Source organism: Mercenaria mercenaria, chromosome 3, assembly GCF_021730395.1.
Source record: "Mercenaria mercenaria strain notata chromosome 3, MADL_Memer_1, whole genome shotgun sequence".
In the NCBI taxonomy this organism is placed as follows: Eukaryota; Metazoa; Mollusca; class Bivalvia; order Venerida; family Veneridae; genus Mercenaria; species Mercenaria mercenaria.
The window spans coordinates 32,247,446-32,262,187 of record NC_069363.1 but is presented as its reverse complement, the minus strand read 5'-3'; the positions used below and the strand labels follow the sequence as shown (position 1 = coordinate 32,262,187).

The window sequence follows — 14,742 nt, the reverse complement described above, 5'->3', positions numbered from 1 at the left end:
GTATTGGTAATTCAAACCTATTTTCATCTGACCAGCTGTATGAATGCTGAAAATGAAGTTATAATGGAAAAGAACTAACCTCTGGTAAAGTAATCTTTCCCCTGTCTTTCATTTTTCTGTAATATTTCCTGAAGTAAAGTGTACAATACAAGTTAATACAAATGCAACAGGAGACTTTTGCCAACTAAATGAAAAATGTCTGCTCTGACTGAGATGCATAATAAATAAGCATTTAACAAAAGTTGCTAGAATAATTGTAAAAAAAAATTTACCTAAACTTCTCTCCTATCCTTACCTTCTAAGCCAGGTTGAGTAACATTATATAACAACTTGGAAATAGGAAACATAAGAAACTAGAGCTACCACAGAAGGTGGTGAATGTAACCCCTGCATGCACTGACACAGTACATTGCAATTTAATGCACACATGACTGCATAATTATGTGGACTGTATGTATATAACATAGTAACAAACAAGAGTTGTCACTATTGGTGACAAATGCCCCCGAAGTAGGCCCAAGAATGCCACAGTTGTATGCGCAAAAAAAATCACATATCATATTGGGACCTTGACCTAAGTGGACTGGGTCATAAACATGACACATCTTCTCAATATGGTTAACATTTGTGTCAAATTAATTTCAAATCCCTTGATAAATGGCAGAGTTATGGACCAGACAAGAAAAACCTTTGACTTCTAAGTGTGACCTTGACCTTGGAGCTAGGGGTCTGGGTCTTGTGCATGACATGTCATCTCATTATGGTAAACATTTATGCCAAGTAATTTCAAAATCCCTTCATCAATGGCAGAGTTATGGACCAGACAAGAAACAGACCATGTTAACCTTTGACCTCTAAGTGTGACCTTGACCTTGGAGCTAGGGGTCTGGGTATTACTTACGAAACGTCGTCTCATTATGAGGAACAATTATGCCAAGTAATTTCAAAATCTCTTAATGAATGGCAGAATTATGGACCGGACAAGAAACATTCCCTGTTAACCTTTGCCTTCTAAGTGTGACCTTGACCTTTGACTTAGGGGTCTGGGTCTTACGCATGACACGTCATCTCATTAAGGTAAGCACTTATACCAAGTTGTTTCAAAATCCCCTCATGAATGGCAGAGTTATGGACAGGACTCGAAACAGACCATGTTAATATTTGACCTCTAAGTGTGACCTTGACCTCGGAGTTAGGGGTCTGGGTCTTATGCATGACATGTCATCTCATCATGGTGAACATTTATGCCAAGTTATTTCAAAATCCCTTTATGAATGAAAGGATACAGCCCGGACAAGAATTTACCAGACGCACACACAGACGGACGGACAGTGCCTTCGGGGGGCATAAAAACAAAGTCCCATAACTTTGCAGAATATTGTTCTGAAAGAACAATACATACACCATACACAAATAAGGTTGGTACTGATCACTTTTTTGAAGTTTCATTAAATTGTGTGCAAGGGTTCAGGAGATAAGGCGTGCACAAGATTGCATATGCAGACTGTATGTATATAGTAAAGTAACAAAAATCGAAGTGCCATAACTCTGCAAAATATTTTCCTGAAAGAATCTTGCATGCATTATGCACAAGTAAAGTTGGTACTGATCACTTGTGTGAAGTTTCATTAAGTTGTGTGCAATAGTTCAGGAGATTAAGTGTGCACAAGACTGCATACACAGACTCTAAGTATATAGCATAGTAACAAGAAACAAAGTCCCATAACTCTGCAGAATATTTATCTCAAAGAGGGTAACATCGACCATACACAACTAGGGTTGGTACTGATCACTTGTGTGAAGTTTCATTTAATTGTGTGCAAGGGTTCAGGAGATTAGGCGTACACAAGATTGCATATGTAGACTCTATGTATATAGTATACTAACACTAGATGCCCACAGGCAACATGTCGAGCCTGCCATACAAAAGGAGTAACATTTATGATACTATTTTGCAGCAGCAGAACTATTTGCGGCAAATATTTCTGCCAAGTTATTTAAGAACATCTCCATCCATGGCTAAGTAACAGCTTGCATCAACTTTTGACCTTTGACCCGTAAGTGTGACCTTGACCTTTCAACTACTTATGCCTGACAGACTGTCTCATTATTGAGGCAAACAATTGTGCCAATTTATTTAAGAAACCCTCAATCCATGGCTGAGTTACAGCCCAGACAAGGAAAACTGCACAAAGGAGGGGGTGGGGTGGAAGGGGGGTTCAATGAGGATTTGGGAAACTGTGTCTATGTGTAGACAGGCATTTGGACAGACATACAAATATAGAACTTTATTAAAAACTTAATATATGAATTCTGTCAAAAAAACTGCTTGTATTTCACTAATAAATATAAACAGGCAGGAAATAATTTCATATTGTACCTTTTGTATTGTATGTTGCCGGACAACTTTCATTTAATATGCATGGCCTGACATAACAAAACAACAAAACAAAAACACTGAGGTATAAAATAAAAGAGTCATCACAATAGTAACTAGATCTGGGACTTTGTATTCAGCTCTTACTGATTTTGGGAGGACGGATCACACTGGCACTTGTGCGTCTCGTGAGATCTGATCTTGCAATATCCACTCGGGCTGAATACAGCATCCCAGATCATGCTACTGTTATAATAACCCTATTATATCTCTGCTGGTTATAAAGAAACCTGAACCTGCAACTAGAAGATGCTTTTGTAAACAAGAGGACCATGATGGTCCTGAATCGCTCACATGTCCCAACATGACCCAGTTTTAAACTGAGTATGACGTCGTTTTTTTTCTATTATTTGACATAGTGACCTAGTTTTTGAGCTCATATGACCAAGTTTTGAACCTGACCTAGATATCATCAAGATGAACATTCAGACCAACTTTCATACAGATCCCATGAAAAATATGGCCTCAAGAGAGGTCACAAGGTTTTTTCATTATTTGACCTACTGACCTAGTTATTGATGGCACGTGACCCAGTTTCAAACTTGACCTAGATATCATCAAGGTGAATATTCTGACCAATTTTCATGAAGATCCATTCAAAAGTATGGCCTCTAGAGAGGTCACAAGGTTTTTCTATTTTTAGACCTAATGACCTAGTTTTGACCACAGCTGACCCAGTTTCGAAACTGATCTAGATATCATCAAGATGAACATTCAGACCAACTTTCATACAGATCCCATGAAAAATATGGCCTCTAGAGAGGTCAAAAGGTTTTTCTATTATTTGACCTACTGACCTAGTTTTTGATGGCACATGACCCAGTTTCGAACTCGACCTAGATATCATCAAGGTAAACACTCTGACCAATTTTCATGAAGATCTTGTGAAAAATATGGCCTCTAGAGAGGTCACAAGGTTTTTCTATTTTTAGACCTACTGACCTAGTTTTTAACCACAGTTGGCCCAGTTTCGAACTTGACCTAGATATCATCAAGATAAACACTCAGGCCAACTTTCATACAGATCCCATGAAAAATATGGCCTCTAGAGAGGTCACAAGGTTTTTCTATTATTTGACCTACTGACCTAGTTTTTGACCGCACGTGACCCAGTTTCGAACTTGACCTAGATATCATCAAGGTGAACATTCTGACCAATTTTCATGAAGATCTTGTGAAAAATAAGGCCTCTAGAGAGGTCACAAGGTTTTTCTATTTTTAGACCTACTGACCTTGTTTTTGACCGCATGTGACCCAGTTTTGAACTTGACTTAGATATCATTAAGATGAACATTCTGACCAACTTTTGTAAAGATCCCATGAAAAATGTGACCTCTAGAGAGGTCACAAGCAAAAGTTTACGCACGGACGACGGACGCTGCGCGATCACAAAAACTCACACTGTCACTTTGTGACATGTGAGCTAAAAAGCGCATGTCTCCCCCAATGCAAAGTCATATAGGCAAGAAGTCAATTAGGGGTCAGGAGCGAAAGTCAAAGAGACACTGATGGTTGGATGCTATAGGGATCATCTACTTGGCATGTCCAGTCATCCCGTTAAGTTTCAACATTCTTGGCCTAGTGGATCTCAAGTTACTGTTCAGGCTCCTGAGATCTTGACCTTTGATCAAGTGACCCCGAAATAAATAGGGGTCATCTACTCTGCATGTACAATCATCCTATGAAGTTTCAACATTCTAGGTCAAGTGGTTCTCAAGTTATTGATCAGAAATGGTTTTCCATGTTCAAGCCCCTGTGACCTTGACCTTTAACCGAGTGACCCCAAAATCGATAGGGGTCATCTACTCTGCATGTTCAATCATCCTATGAAGTTTTAACATTCTGGATCAAGTGGTTCTCAAGTTCTTGATTGGAAATGGTTTCTAATGTTCAGGCCCCTGTGACCTTGACCTTAAACGAAGTGACCCCAAAAACAATAGGGGTCATTTACTCTGCATGACCAATCATCCTATGAAGTTTCAACATTCTGGGTTAAGTGGTTCTCAAATTATTAATCTGAAATGGTTTTCAATGTTCAGGCCCCTGTGACCTTGACCTTTAATGGAGTGACCTCAAAAGCAATAGGGGTCATCTACTCTGCATGACCAATCATCCTATGAAGTTTCAACATTCTGGGTCATGTGATTCTCAAGTTACTGACCAGAAACTGTTTTCCATGTTCAGGCCCCTGTGACCTTGACCTTTAATAGAGTGACCCTAAAATTGATTGGGGTCATTTATTCTGCATCTCCAATTATCCTATGAAGTTTAAACATTTCAGGTCAAGTGGTTTTCAAGTTATTGATCTGAAACGGCTTTTCATGTTCAGGCCCCTGTGACCTTGACCTTTAACAGAGTATCCCCAAAATCAATAGGGGTCATCTATTCTGCATGACCAATCATGCTATGAAGTTTCAACATTCTGGGTCAAGTGGTTCTCAAGTTAATGACAGGAAATGGTTTTCAATGTTCAGGCCACTGTAACATTGACCTTTAAAAGAGTGACCCAAAAATCAATAGGGGTCATCTACTTTGCATGTACTGGTACAATCATCCCATGAAGTTTCAACATTCTGGGTCAAGTGGTACTCAAGTTATTGATTGGAAATGGTTTTCAATGTTCAGACCCCTGTGACCTTGACCTTAAACGGAGTGACCCCAAAAACAATAAAGGTCATCTACTTTGCATGACCAATCATCCTATGAAGTTTCAACATTCTCAGTCAAGTGGTTCTCAAGTTATTGATCGGAAATGGTTTTCAATGTTCAGGCTCCTGTGACCTTGACCTTTGATGGAGTGACCCCAAAAACAATAGTCATCTACTCCAGCAGCCCTACCACCCTATGAAGTTTGAAGGTTCTAGGTCAAATGGTTCTCCAGTTATTGATCAGAAATGAAGCGTGACGTACATACGGACGGACAGGGCAAAAACAATGTCTCCCTGGGGGGGGGGAACGGACGAACGGACGACGGATGCCACGCAATCACAAAAGCTCACCTTGTCAGCTAAAAACTAGAGCTGCTTTTGAGAAAAGTGCATGTCTCCCACAACTGAATTATCAGACTTTCAGTGCTTTATCAACAAGAGCTGTCGGAGGACAGCAACGCTCGACTATTCAACAGCCTTGTCGATTAAATGAATACGAAAGTCGAAAAAGGGGCATAATTTAAAAAAAGCAAAATAGGGTTATGGAACCTGCATAGTGCTTATCAGCTCATGACAGTGGACAAGTGTGTGAAGTTTCAATCCATTCCCGTTAGCTGGTACTGAGATACCAGCTTACATATAAGAATTTAAGCAAAAACTCCTAAGTTTAAAAAAAGGGGCATAATTTTGTAAAATGCAAAGTTGAGTTATTGACCCTTTGCAATGCATGTCATATCATGACAGTGAACAAGTGTGTGAAGTTTCAATCCTTTCCCATTAGTGGATACTGAGATACCAGCTTACATACAAAAACTTAACCAAAAAATTCTATGTTGAAAAATGGGCATAATTTTGTAAAAAAAGCAAAATAAAGTTATGGGACCTGCTTTATGCATGTCAGATCATGACAGTGAACAAGTGTGTGAAGTTTCAATCCATTCCAATTAGTGAGTACTGAGATACCAGCTTACATACAAAACCTTAACCAAAAAATTCTAAGTCGAAAAAGGGGCATAATTTTGTAAAAAAACAAAATAGAGTTATAGAACCTATGCAATGTAAGTCAGTTTATCACAGTAAACAAGTGTGTGAAATTTCAATCCATTCCCACAAGTGGTTACTGAGATACCAGCTTACATACAAAACCTTAACCAAAAATTTCTAAGTCAAAAAAGGGGCATAATTTTGTAAAAAAGCAAAATAGAGTTATGGAACCTGTGCAATGTAAGTCAGTTTATCACAGTGAATAAGTGTGTGAAGTTTCAATGCATTCCCACAAGTAGTTGCTGAGATACCAGCTTACATACAAAAACTTAACCAAATCGGGACGCGGACGTGGACGCAGACGCCGACGCATGGGCGAGTCCAATAGCTCTACTATTCTATGAATAGTCGAGCTAAAAACAAGTTTCAAAGGCCATAATTACCAAGTGCCTGGGCTGATTTGGCTAGTTATCGAACTTGGCTGAGGACTTATTGGCAAACACATTTTTATCAAGTTTGGTGAAGATCGGATGAGAAATGTTGGACTTAGAGTGCGGACAAGATTTGTGCCAGACAGACACACAGACTGAAAGACACACACACAGACAGGAGTAAATCAATATGTCTCCCACACCACTGTGTGGTGGGAGACATAACGAACCAAAGTCACTCAAATTTCATACTGTACCTGATAAAGAGAAGCAAACCAATCATAAGAATGACAAAAGAAAGAAGAGACAAAACCACTGCAATAACTTTCAAAACAATACTATCTGCTTCACCTGCAATGTAAATAAATGTACATAGATAATATGACAATCTTATTTTTACAAAACTGCTATACAATGTGTAATCCCTGGATAGATATGGCAGTTCAGTGAAAAATAAATACAAATTTGGCTTGAATATACAGTAAACCTCGCTTATAAGGAACAGCTAGGGACCTCTAAAAAGTGTTCCTTATAACCGAGGTTCCTTATATCCGTATAGCGAACTAGTTCCTTGTAACCGAGGTTTGTATAACGAACACAATTTGTATAGCGAACACTATTTGATTGACGTTTCATAAGGGCTATGTGTTCACACTCCGGGCCGACCTTGAATCTTTATGTGAGGAAGTTGCTTTTCTAGTACCGGTCCTATCCTGGAGAGATGGTAAGGTAAACTGCCTGCATGCATATGACTGAAAGAGTGCTGAAACGCGGCGTTATACCTAAACCAAGCCAAAATGTTCATCGGTAAGAATGATCGTAATTTATGTTTATTTTTTGTCGGTCAATGATGACAATAAGATATGTTGCAGTTACTCCCCTTACCTTGCTTGACTGTATGTTATCTGAATAGTCATCAGTACTAATATAAAATAAATGTTCAATTTTTTATTACAAAAATGTTAAATTAGACTACCCATTAAAAATCAAAAGTAGGGTATTTATGACATACAGTGTATTACCCATACATACAGATTAAAGTGTAAATTATACCTATACTTTTGCTATTGTCCATTTTAGCACCTGCTATAATTTTTACAATTGGAAATTTGGTAAACTGGACTGTTTGCCATTGTTAATCATGTGTAATTAGCAAATTTGTTTAGGATTTTCGTTCACTATTGTTAACATGACATACCCAATACATGTAGCTGTCGAACATAATCTTGAGTAAATATAGTCTACTATCGTTTAGTATTTGGTAATCTGATGATATTATATATTTTCTTTTTATCGTATCCGTGAATTAACAAACTAAAGATCATAGAAATGAAATAATTTGTGTTTATTCATGTGCATGAAAGTGATTTTCATGTGCATGAAAGCGCGTGATAGTGCCGACGTTGCTCTGACATCATCAGCGATTCTCATGTTTATTTCCGGTTTTCAATCATTTTTATTCTTTATGTCTGTTCGCTATAACCGAGGGGTTTTCCATTGCATTTCGTACTTTGGGCCTGGAAAAAAAGTTCCTTATAACCGAGTGTTCCTTATAACCGAGTTCCCTATAACCGAGGATTTTTACATTAAATAAAGAAGGAATTAGATCGGGGAATTGAAAACTGTTCCTTATAACCGAGTGTTCCTTATATCCAAGTTCCTTATAAGTGAGGTTTACTGTACTAACTTTCTTGAGTTTGCTGAATTTGAATAAAATGTTTATCAATGACATGAAAGGTGGAAAATAATTCCTTAACAATATCAAAAGTAGTTACACGAGGATAATGATTCCATTTTATAGATAACAACTATAGTACATTGTCACATGGTGAGAAAATGTGCAGTCAATCAGGGGCCCCTTGCTTACAGGACGAATGTTCTACCAACTGAGCTAACCGGCTGCCTGACATATTCTCTCCTAACGTGACCAAGACTGTAACGTGACATACAACCCCACAAACTGGAAATTTGTCCTCGAATCCCTGAGGTATATAATATTGCAAGCGTCATAAGACTGACCAAGCAAGCATGCCGCAGCCCCACTTTGGGCACCTAATGTCACAGGGTGAGAAAAATGTGCAGTCAAAGGGTTCGAACCCGGCACCCCTCGCTTACAGGGCAAGTGCTCTATTGACTGAGCTAACCAGCTGCTTGTCACATATTCTCCCCTAACTTGATCAAATTCATACCTTGACAACTTTAATAATTTTTTTTAAAAAACTGTGTCTGTTTGCCTCCATATTATCATACCTTACTCTTACTATTTACAGTTACTTTATTTTACACTCAATTTCTAAGTTTTGTTCACGATCAAATCTATTATGGTAATACTGACACAAAGAAGTGTTCTAAAAGTTCAAATGACTATTCATAAACTAATTTTTTTTAGAAAATGTCTTATGTCCAAAAAAACTAAATAATGACAAACTACTTCCATGCAATTTTTCAGTCAGTTTTTTAGAAAAAATGCAGACTTTAAAAAAATATTATACGCAATCAAAGTACAGTTGAAACTCACTTATCTCAACATTCCAGCTGTCTCGAAAGTATTTTCAAGTCCCATCAAAATTCCTTCTTAATCTTTGTATTTACAATCTATATAAGTGTAAAAACTGTGACTTTGGTTGTGTCAAAGTGAATCTGAAGTTCCATCAATTAAATTTTATGTATTTCTATAGTCAAATTAATTTCAAATCCTTTAATAAATGGACCAGACAAGAAAAACCTTTGACTTCTAAGTGTGACCTTGACCTTAGAGCTAGGGTTCTAGGTCCTGCACACGACATGTCATCTCAATATAGGGAATATTTATGCTAAGTAATTTTAAAATCCCTTCCTCAATGGCAAAGTTATTAACAGGACAAGAAACACACCATATTAACCTTTAATCTCTAAAAGTGACCTTGACCTTAGAGCTAGGGGTCTGGATTTTGCAAATGACATGTCATCTCATTATGGGTCACATTTATGCCAAGTAATTTCAAAATCCCTTCATGGATGGCAGAGTTATGAACCGGGCACTAAACAAACTCTGTTAATCTTTGACCTCTAACTGTGACCTTGCCCTTGGAGCTAGGGGTCTGGGTCTTGCGCATGACACATCGCTACATTATGGTGAACACTTATGCCAAGTTATTTCAAAATCCTTTTATGGACGGCTGAGTTACAACCCAGACAAATATTTACAAGGACGCACTGATGGATGGACAGTGCAATTTTAATATGACCATCTTCAGGGGCATAATAAAAGCTATGAAAACAAAAGGGCCATGATGGCCCTACAGATGCTCACCTGACCTTTATTTTTAGTCAAATGATAAAACACTTGGAATCTGAGATACCCAAGTTTCAGCTGTGTATGTTTGGCCAAACAAGTTTTACTAAACAAGCTTTATCTTCTGACAGAAGTATACAAAATGGCACTTTCGCCCCAAAACGCAAACAAAATAAAGCTTAAGTTTTCTCATCTTCTTACCAATATTTAGTGTTTTTGGTTTTTCATTTGCTGGTCCCTTTCCAGTGCTGCATACCCCTCTAACCCAGACGCACACATGGGAACCAGCTAATAGATCATTCGTCGAAGTGTAACTTGTGTTATGTCGAGAGACATTCACAGTGTTTTTACTTTTACCTGAAAGGAACAAACACATGTTTGATTTGTTTGTTTGTTTTGGGTTTAACACCATTTTTCAACAGTATTTCAGATATGTAACTGTACCAGTACAACCATTTTCTCTGCAAGTAACCGCCAACTTCCCGAGTTGTGGAGGACGAATGATTTCAGACACAATGTCTTTTATCAAATCGTCACGGAGGATCGAACTCCACCATCTGCACATCAGCGCTCTCCTTATTGAGCTAAGCGCGTGGGTTAACATGTCTTTGAAGTCAGTCAGTAAGTACAAGGATGATAATTATTTTGTCACTTTAATTCAAACTGTAGGTAACACGATACAACCAAGGTACTAGCAGTGATCCACTGATTAATCACTGTATCCACCAATCACTAGTTCACGACTTGACCCAAGACAACTATTTTCAATGATTCACTGAAAAGAAACTTTTGACGTTATGTTCTACTTTGTCATATACAAAAAATTTCAATTAATCACTATTGTAACACCTTACCACAGCACTGGCCAAAACGACAGAATCATAACAGCCAAAAACAGTTCTGGCTATACAGAAAATATGTTACAGTAAAATATCAATACATTCTTTAGACATGCAAGAAGTATATGGGGAATTAGTTTAAATGTAAATATTTTAAAACTCTAAACAAGAACAAGAGGACCAAGATGGCCCTAAGTCGCTCACCTGAGTAACACACAATAACAGTGTAAACATGTTTTACCTAGTGATTTCATGCAGACAAATATTCTGACCTATTTTCATTAAGATTGGACCAAAAAACGGTGCCTCTTGAGTGTAAACAAGCTTATTCTTTGAATTGGCCTGGTGACCTAGTTTTTGACCCTACATGACCAAGATAAAAATTCTTCCAATATTTCATGCACACAAACATTCTGACCAAGTTTCATGCACATCAAATGAACAAGAGTGTTAACAAGCTTTCCTTTGATTTGACCAGGTGACCTAGTTTTTGACCCCATATGATCCAGTTTAAACTTACCTAGGAATCATCAAGATAAACATTCTGACCAAGTTTCATGAAGATAGGGTCATAAATGTGGCCTCAAGAGTGTTATCAAGCTTTTCCTTTGATTTGACCGGGTGACCTAGTTTTTGACCCCATACGAATCAGTTTCGAATCTGGCCTAGAAATCATTAAGATAAACATTCTGACCAAGTTCCATGAAGATAGGGTCATAAATGTGGCCTCTAGGTTGTTAACAAGCTTTTCCTTTGATTTGACCTGTTGACCTAGTTTTTGACCCAACATGACCCAGTTTAGATTCAGACCTAGAGCTCATCAAGATAATCATTCTGTGCAAGTTTGTATCAAATCAAAGCATAAATGAAACCTCTATATGGCTGAAAAGTCCAAAATAGAAAATTTTGCCACTTTCAGGCGCAGTAACTCTAGAACCCATGATGGAATCTAGCCAGTTTTCAGAAGGAACCGAGATCTTATTGTGACTTAAGTTGTGTGTAAGTGTGGTGTAAATCAAATATAAAATGTCACTTCTATCGTGTTCACAAGGTAAAAATTACCAAATTTTGGCTCTTTCAGTGGTCAATCAGGGGCTGTTACTCCCGAACCTATGATTGGATCTGACAGATTCATCATGGAATCCAGTATCAAATCAAATCATAAATGAAGTCTCTATATGGCTACAAAAGCCAAAACAGCAAATTTTGGCCCTTTAAGAGGCCATAACTCTGCAACCTGTAATGGGATCTGGCCAGTTTTCGACAGGAACCGAGATACTATGCCAATACAAGTTGTATGCAAGTTTGATCATAGTGGATTGCAAAATGTTGTCTCTATTGTGTTCATAAGCCAAAAAAAGCAAATTTCGGCCCTTTAAGGAGCCATAACTCTGTAACCCATGATGGGATCCAGCCAGTTTTCGAAAGGAAACGAGATATTATGCCAATACAAGTTGTATGCAAGTTTGATTATAGTGGATTGCAAAATGTTGTCTCTATTGTGTTCACAAGCCAAAAAAAGCAAATTTCGGCCCTTTAAGGAGCCATAACTCTGCAATGCATGATAGGATCTGGCCAGTTTTCTAAAGGAACCGAGATATTATGCTGATACAGGTTGTGTGCAAGTTAGATTAAAGTTGATTGCAAAATGTGGTCTCTATCGTGTTCACAAGCCAAAAATAGCAAATTTTGGCCCTTTAAGAGGCCATAACTCTGGAACCAATGATGGGATCTGGACAATTTTCAAAAGGAACCGAGATAATATGCCCATATAAGTTGTGTTCAAGTTTGATAAAAATCAAATACAAAATGTGGTCTCTATCATGTTAACAAGGAAAGTGTGGACAGACGACGGACAGACGGACAAAGGGCAATCACAAAAGCTCACCTTGTCACTACGTGATAGGTGAGCTCAAAATGACATGCTTTTATATTTTTTTTACTTACATGAACAATCATCTTTATCACCAGACACACAGTATTCTACATTGTAATGAGTGATAAAAACTTTCATTTCTTTACAGTTGTAGTGAGTCCATTCGACAGTAAATCCTGTACCCTCTTCAACCTCCCACAGTCGAACATTGCCTAACGGCTTGTCAATCTCTGAAACACACGGCAAATATAACTTGAGTTTATGATTCGCACTCGCCAATAAATCGTCATTTAACCCTTATCCCGCTAAATTTCTATAATGAACTTGTCCACCTTTCAATTTGAACAGTACCATTAACTGTTAAAAGGGGTGTTTACCAAAAAATACTGACTGAATGGTGAACAGTGCAGATCTTGATCAGACTGCATGGATGTACAGGCTGATCATGATCTGTACTGGTTGCAAATTCAGAATCAATTGTGTCAAGCATGATAAGGATTAAAATATCTTTGAAATATTTAAACAAAACAAATATATATCATAACGTAATATAATGAAAGATTTTATGCGGTAAATAAAGTATCATGGTGTAAACTATCATCCTTCAAGGAAAATTAATGTTAACATGTATCTCTTCATATAAAGTACTTTTCCTTTAACCTTTACCCTGCTAAATTTCTAAAATGGACAGGTCCATCATTCAATCTGGCCAATACCATTTATTATTTGGAGGGGTGTTTACTGAAAATCTACTGACTGAATAGCAAACAGTGCAGACCATGATCAGCTTGCACGGATGTGCACTGTGCAGGCTGATCTTGGTCTGCACTGGTCGCAAAGGCATAATCACTTGCCGCCAGCAGGCTAAAGGTTAAGCATTATTCAAATATAATTTACCAAAATATTCCTATCTTAGATAAACTTCTGTACATAAAGAATGAGTCTGACAAAATCCCCACAGAAGAGAATACTGTGAAATCATTAATATTCGTGGGGGACTAATTTTCGTGGATTTCGTGGTTGAGTCAATCCACAAAATGTAATCCCAACGAACAAGTAAAATTCCCATTCACTTTATTTTCAAAAGTTGTAATTCACTAATTCATGTCCCCATGAAATTGCCATTTTGACCAAAACCACGAAATTTCATGCCCTCGAAATTAAATGATTCATAGTACATGACAAAGAGAACATTTACAACTGGTATGCCCGTTACTGTGCAACTTAAATAATCTGTATGAATATATTGTTTCCATCTACACTTTTACATGGTGACCTTCAGGTCATGACCAATGTAAAGGTCAAAGTCTCAATTAGAGATCCAAGTTATAACAAGGCAGTCTGAAAGACAGCTAAATCCCCCGCCACTGCTATGGATAGTGAAAGGGTAAACCTTTGATTTTAGCTGTGACCTTGACCTTCAACTGACATGGCTGACTCATGAATTCTGCACAACGTCTTGATGAGGTGATCATTTGACCAAAGTTTCATGAAATTCCTTCAAGGGGTTTAGGAGATACGGAGCTGAAACCTTTGACCTTCAGTTGTGACCTTGATCTTGAGTTGACATGGCTAACTCATGAGTTCTTGATGAGGTGATCATTTGACCTAAGTTTGATGAAAATCCTTCAAGGGGTTAAGGAGATACAGAGTGGACACCAAATGGAAGGCTCAAACCTTTGACCCTTAGTTGTGACCTTGACCTTGAGCTGGCATGGTTGACTCATAATTTCTGCATATCGTTCTGATGAGGTAATCATTTGACCCAAGTTTTATAAAATTCCTTCGAGGGGTTTAGGAGATATTGAGCGGACACGAAATGGAAGGCTCAAACCTTTGACCTTCAGTTGTGACCTTGACCTTGAGCCGACATGGCTGACTCATAAGTTCTGCAAATCGCCTTGATGAGGTGATCATTTGACCCAAGTTTGATGAAAATCCTTCAAGGGGTTTAGGAGATATAGAGCGGACACAAAATGGAAGGCTCAAACCTTCGACCGTAAGTTGTGACCTTGACCTTGAGCCGGCATGACTGACTCATGGGTTCTGCACATCGTCTTGATGAGGTGATCATTTGACCCAAGGTTTATAAAATTCCTTCAAGGGGTTTAAGAGATATAGAGCGGACACAAAATGGAAGGCTCAAACCTTTGACCTTGAGTTGTGACCTTGACCTTGAGCCGGCATGGCTGACTCGTGGATTCTGCACATCATCTTGATGAGGTGATCATTTGACCCAAGTTTTATAAAATT

At 38.1% G+C, this 14,742-nt stretch overlaps 1 protein-coding gene across 1 annotated transcript in view; it reads right to left on the bottom strand.

The window, feature by feature from the left end:
• LOC123525161 (leukemia inhibitory factor receptor-like) overlaps nt 1-14,742 on the bottom strand; it is a 54,401-nt gene that overhangs the window by 18,552 nt on the left and 21,107 nt on the right. Inside the window, exons 7-10 of the mRNA XM_053538127.1 lie at nt 12,561-12,719; nt 9,976-10,131; nt 6,758-6,851; nt 80-128 (exon numbers count right to left, since the gene is read on the bottom strand). Coding sequence (XP_053394102.1) covers nt 80-128; nt 6,758-6,851; nt 9,976-10,131; nt 12,561-12,719 — 458 coding nt within the window. The remainder of the gene's footprint in view (nt 1-79; nt 129-6,757; nt 6,852-9,975; nt 10,132-12,560; nt 12,720-14,742) is intronic.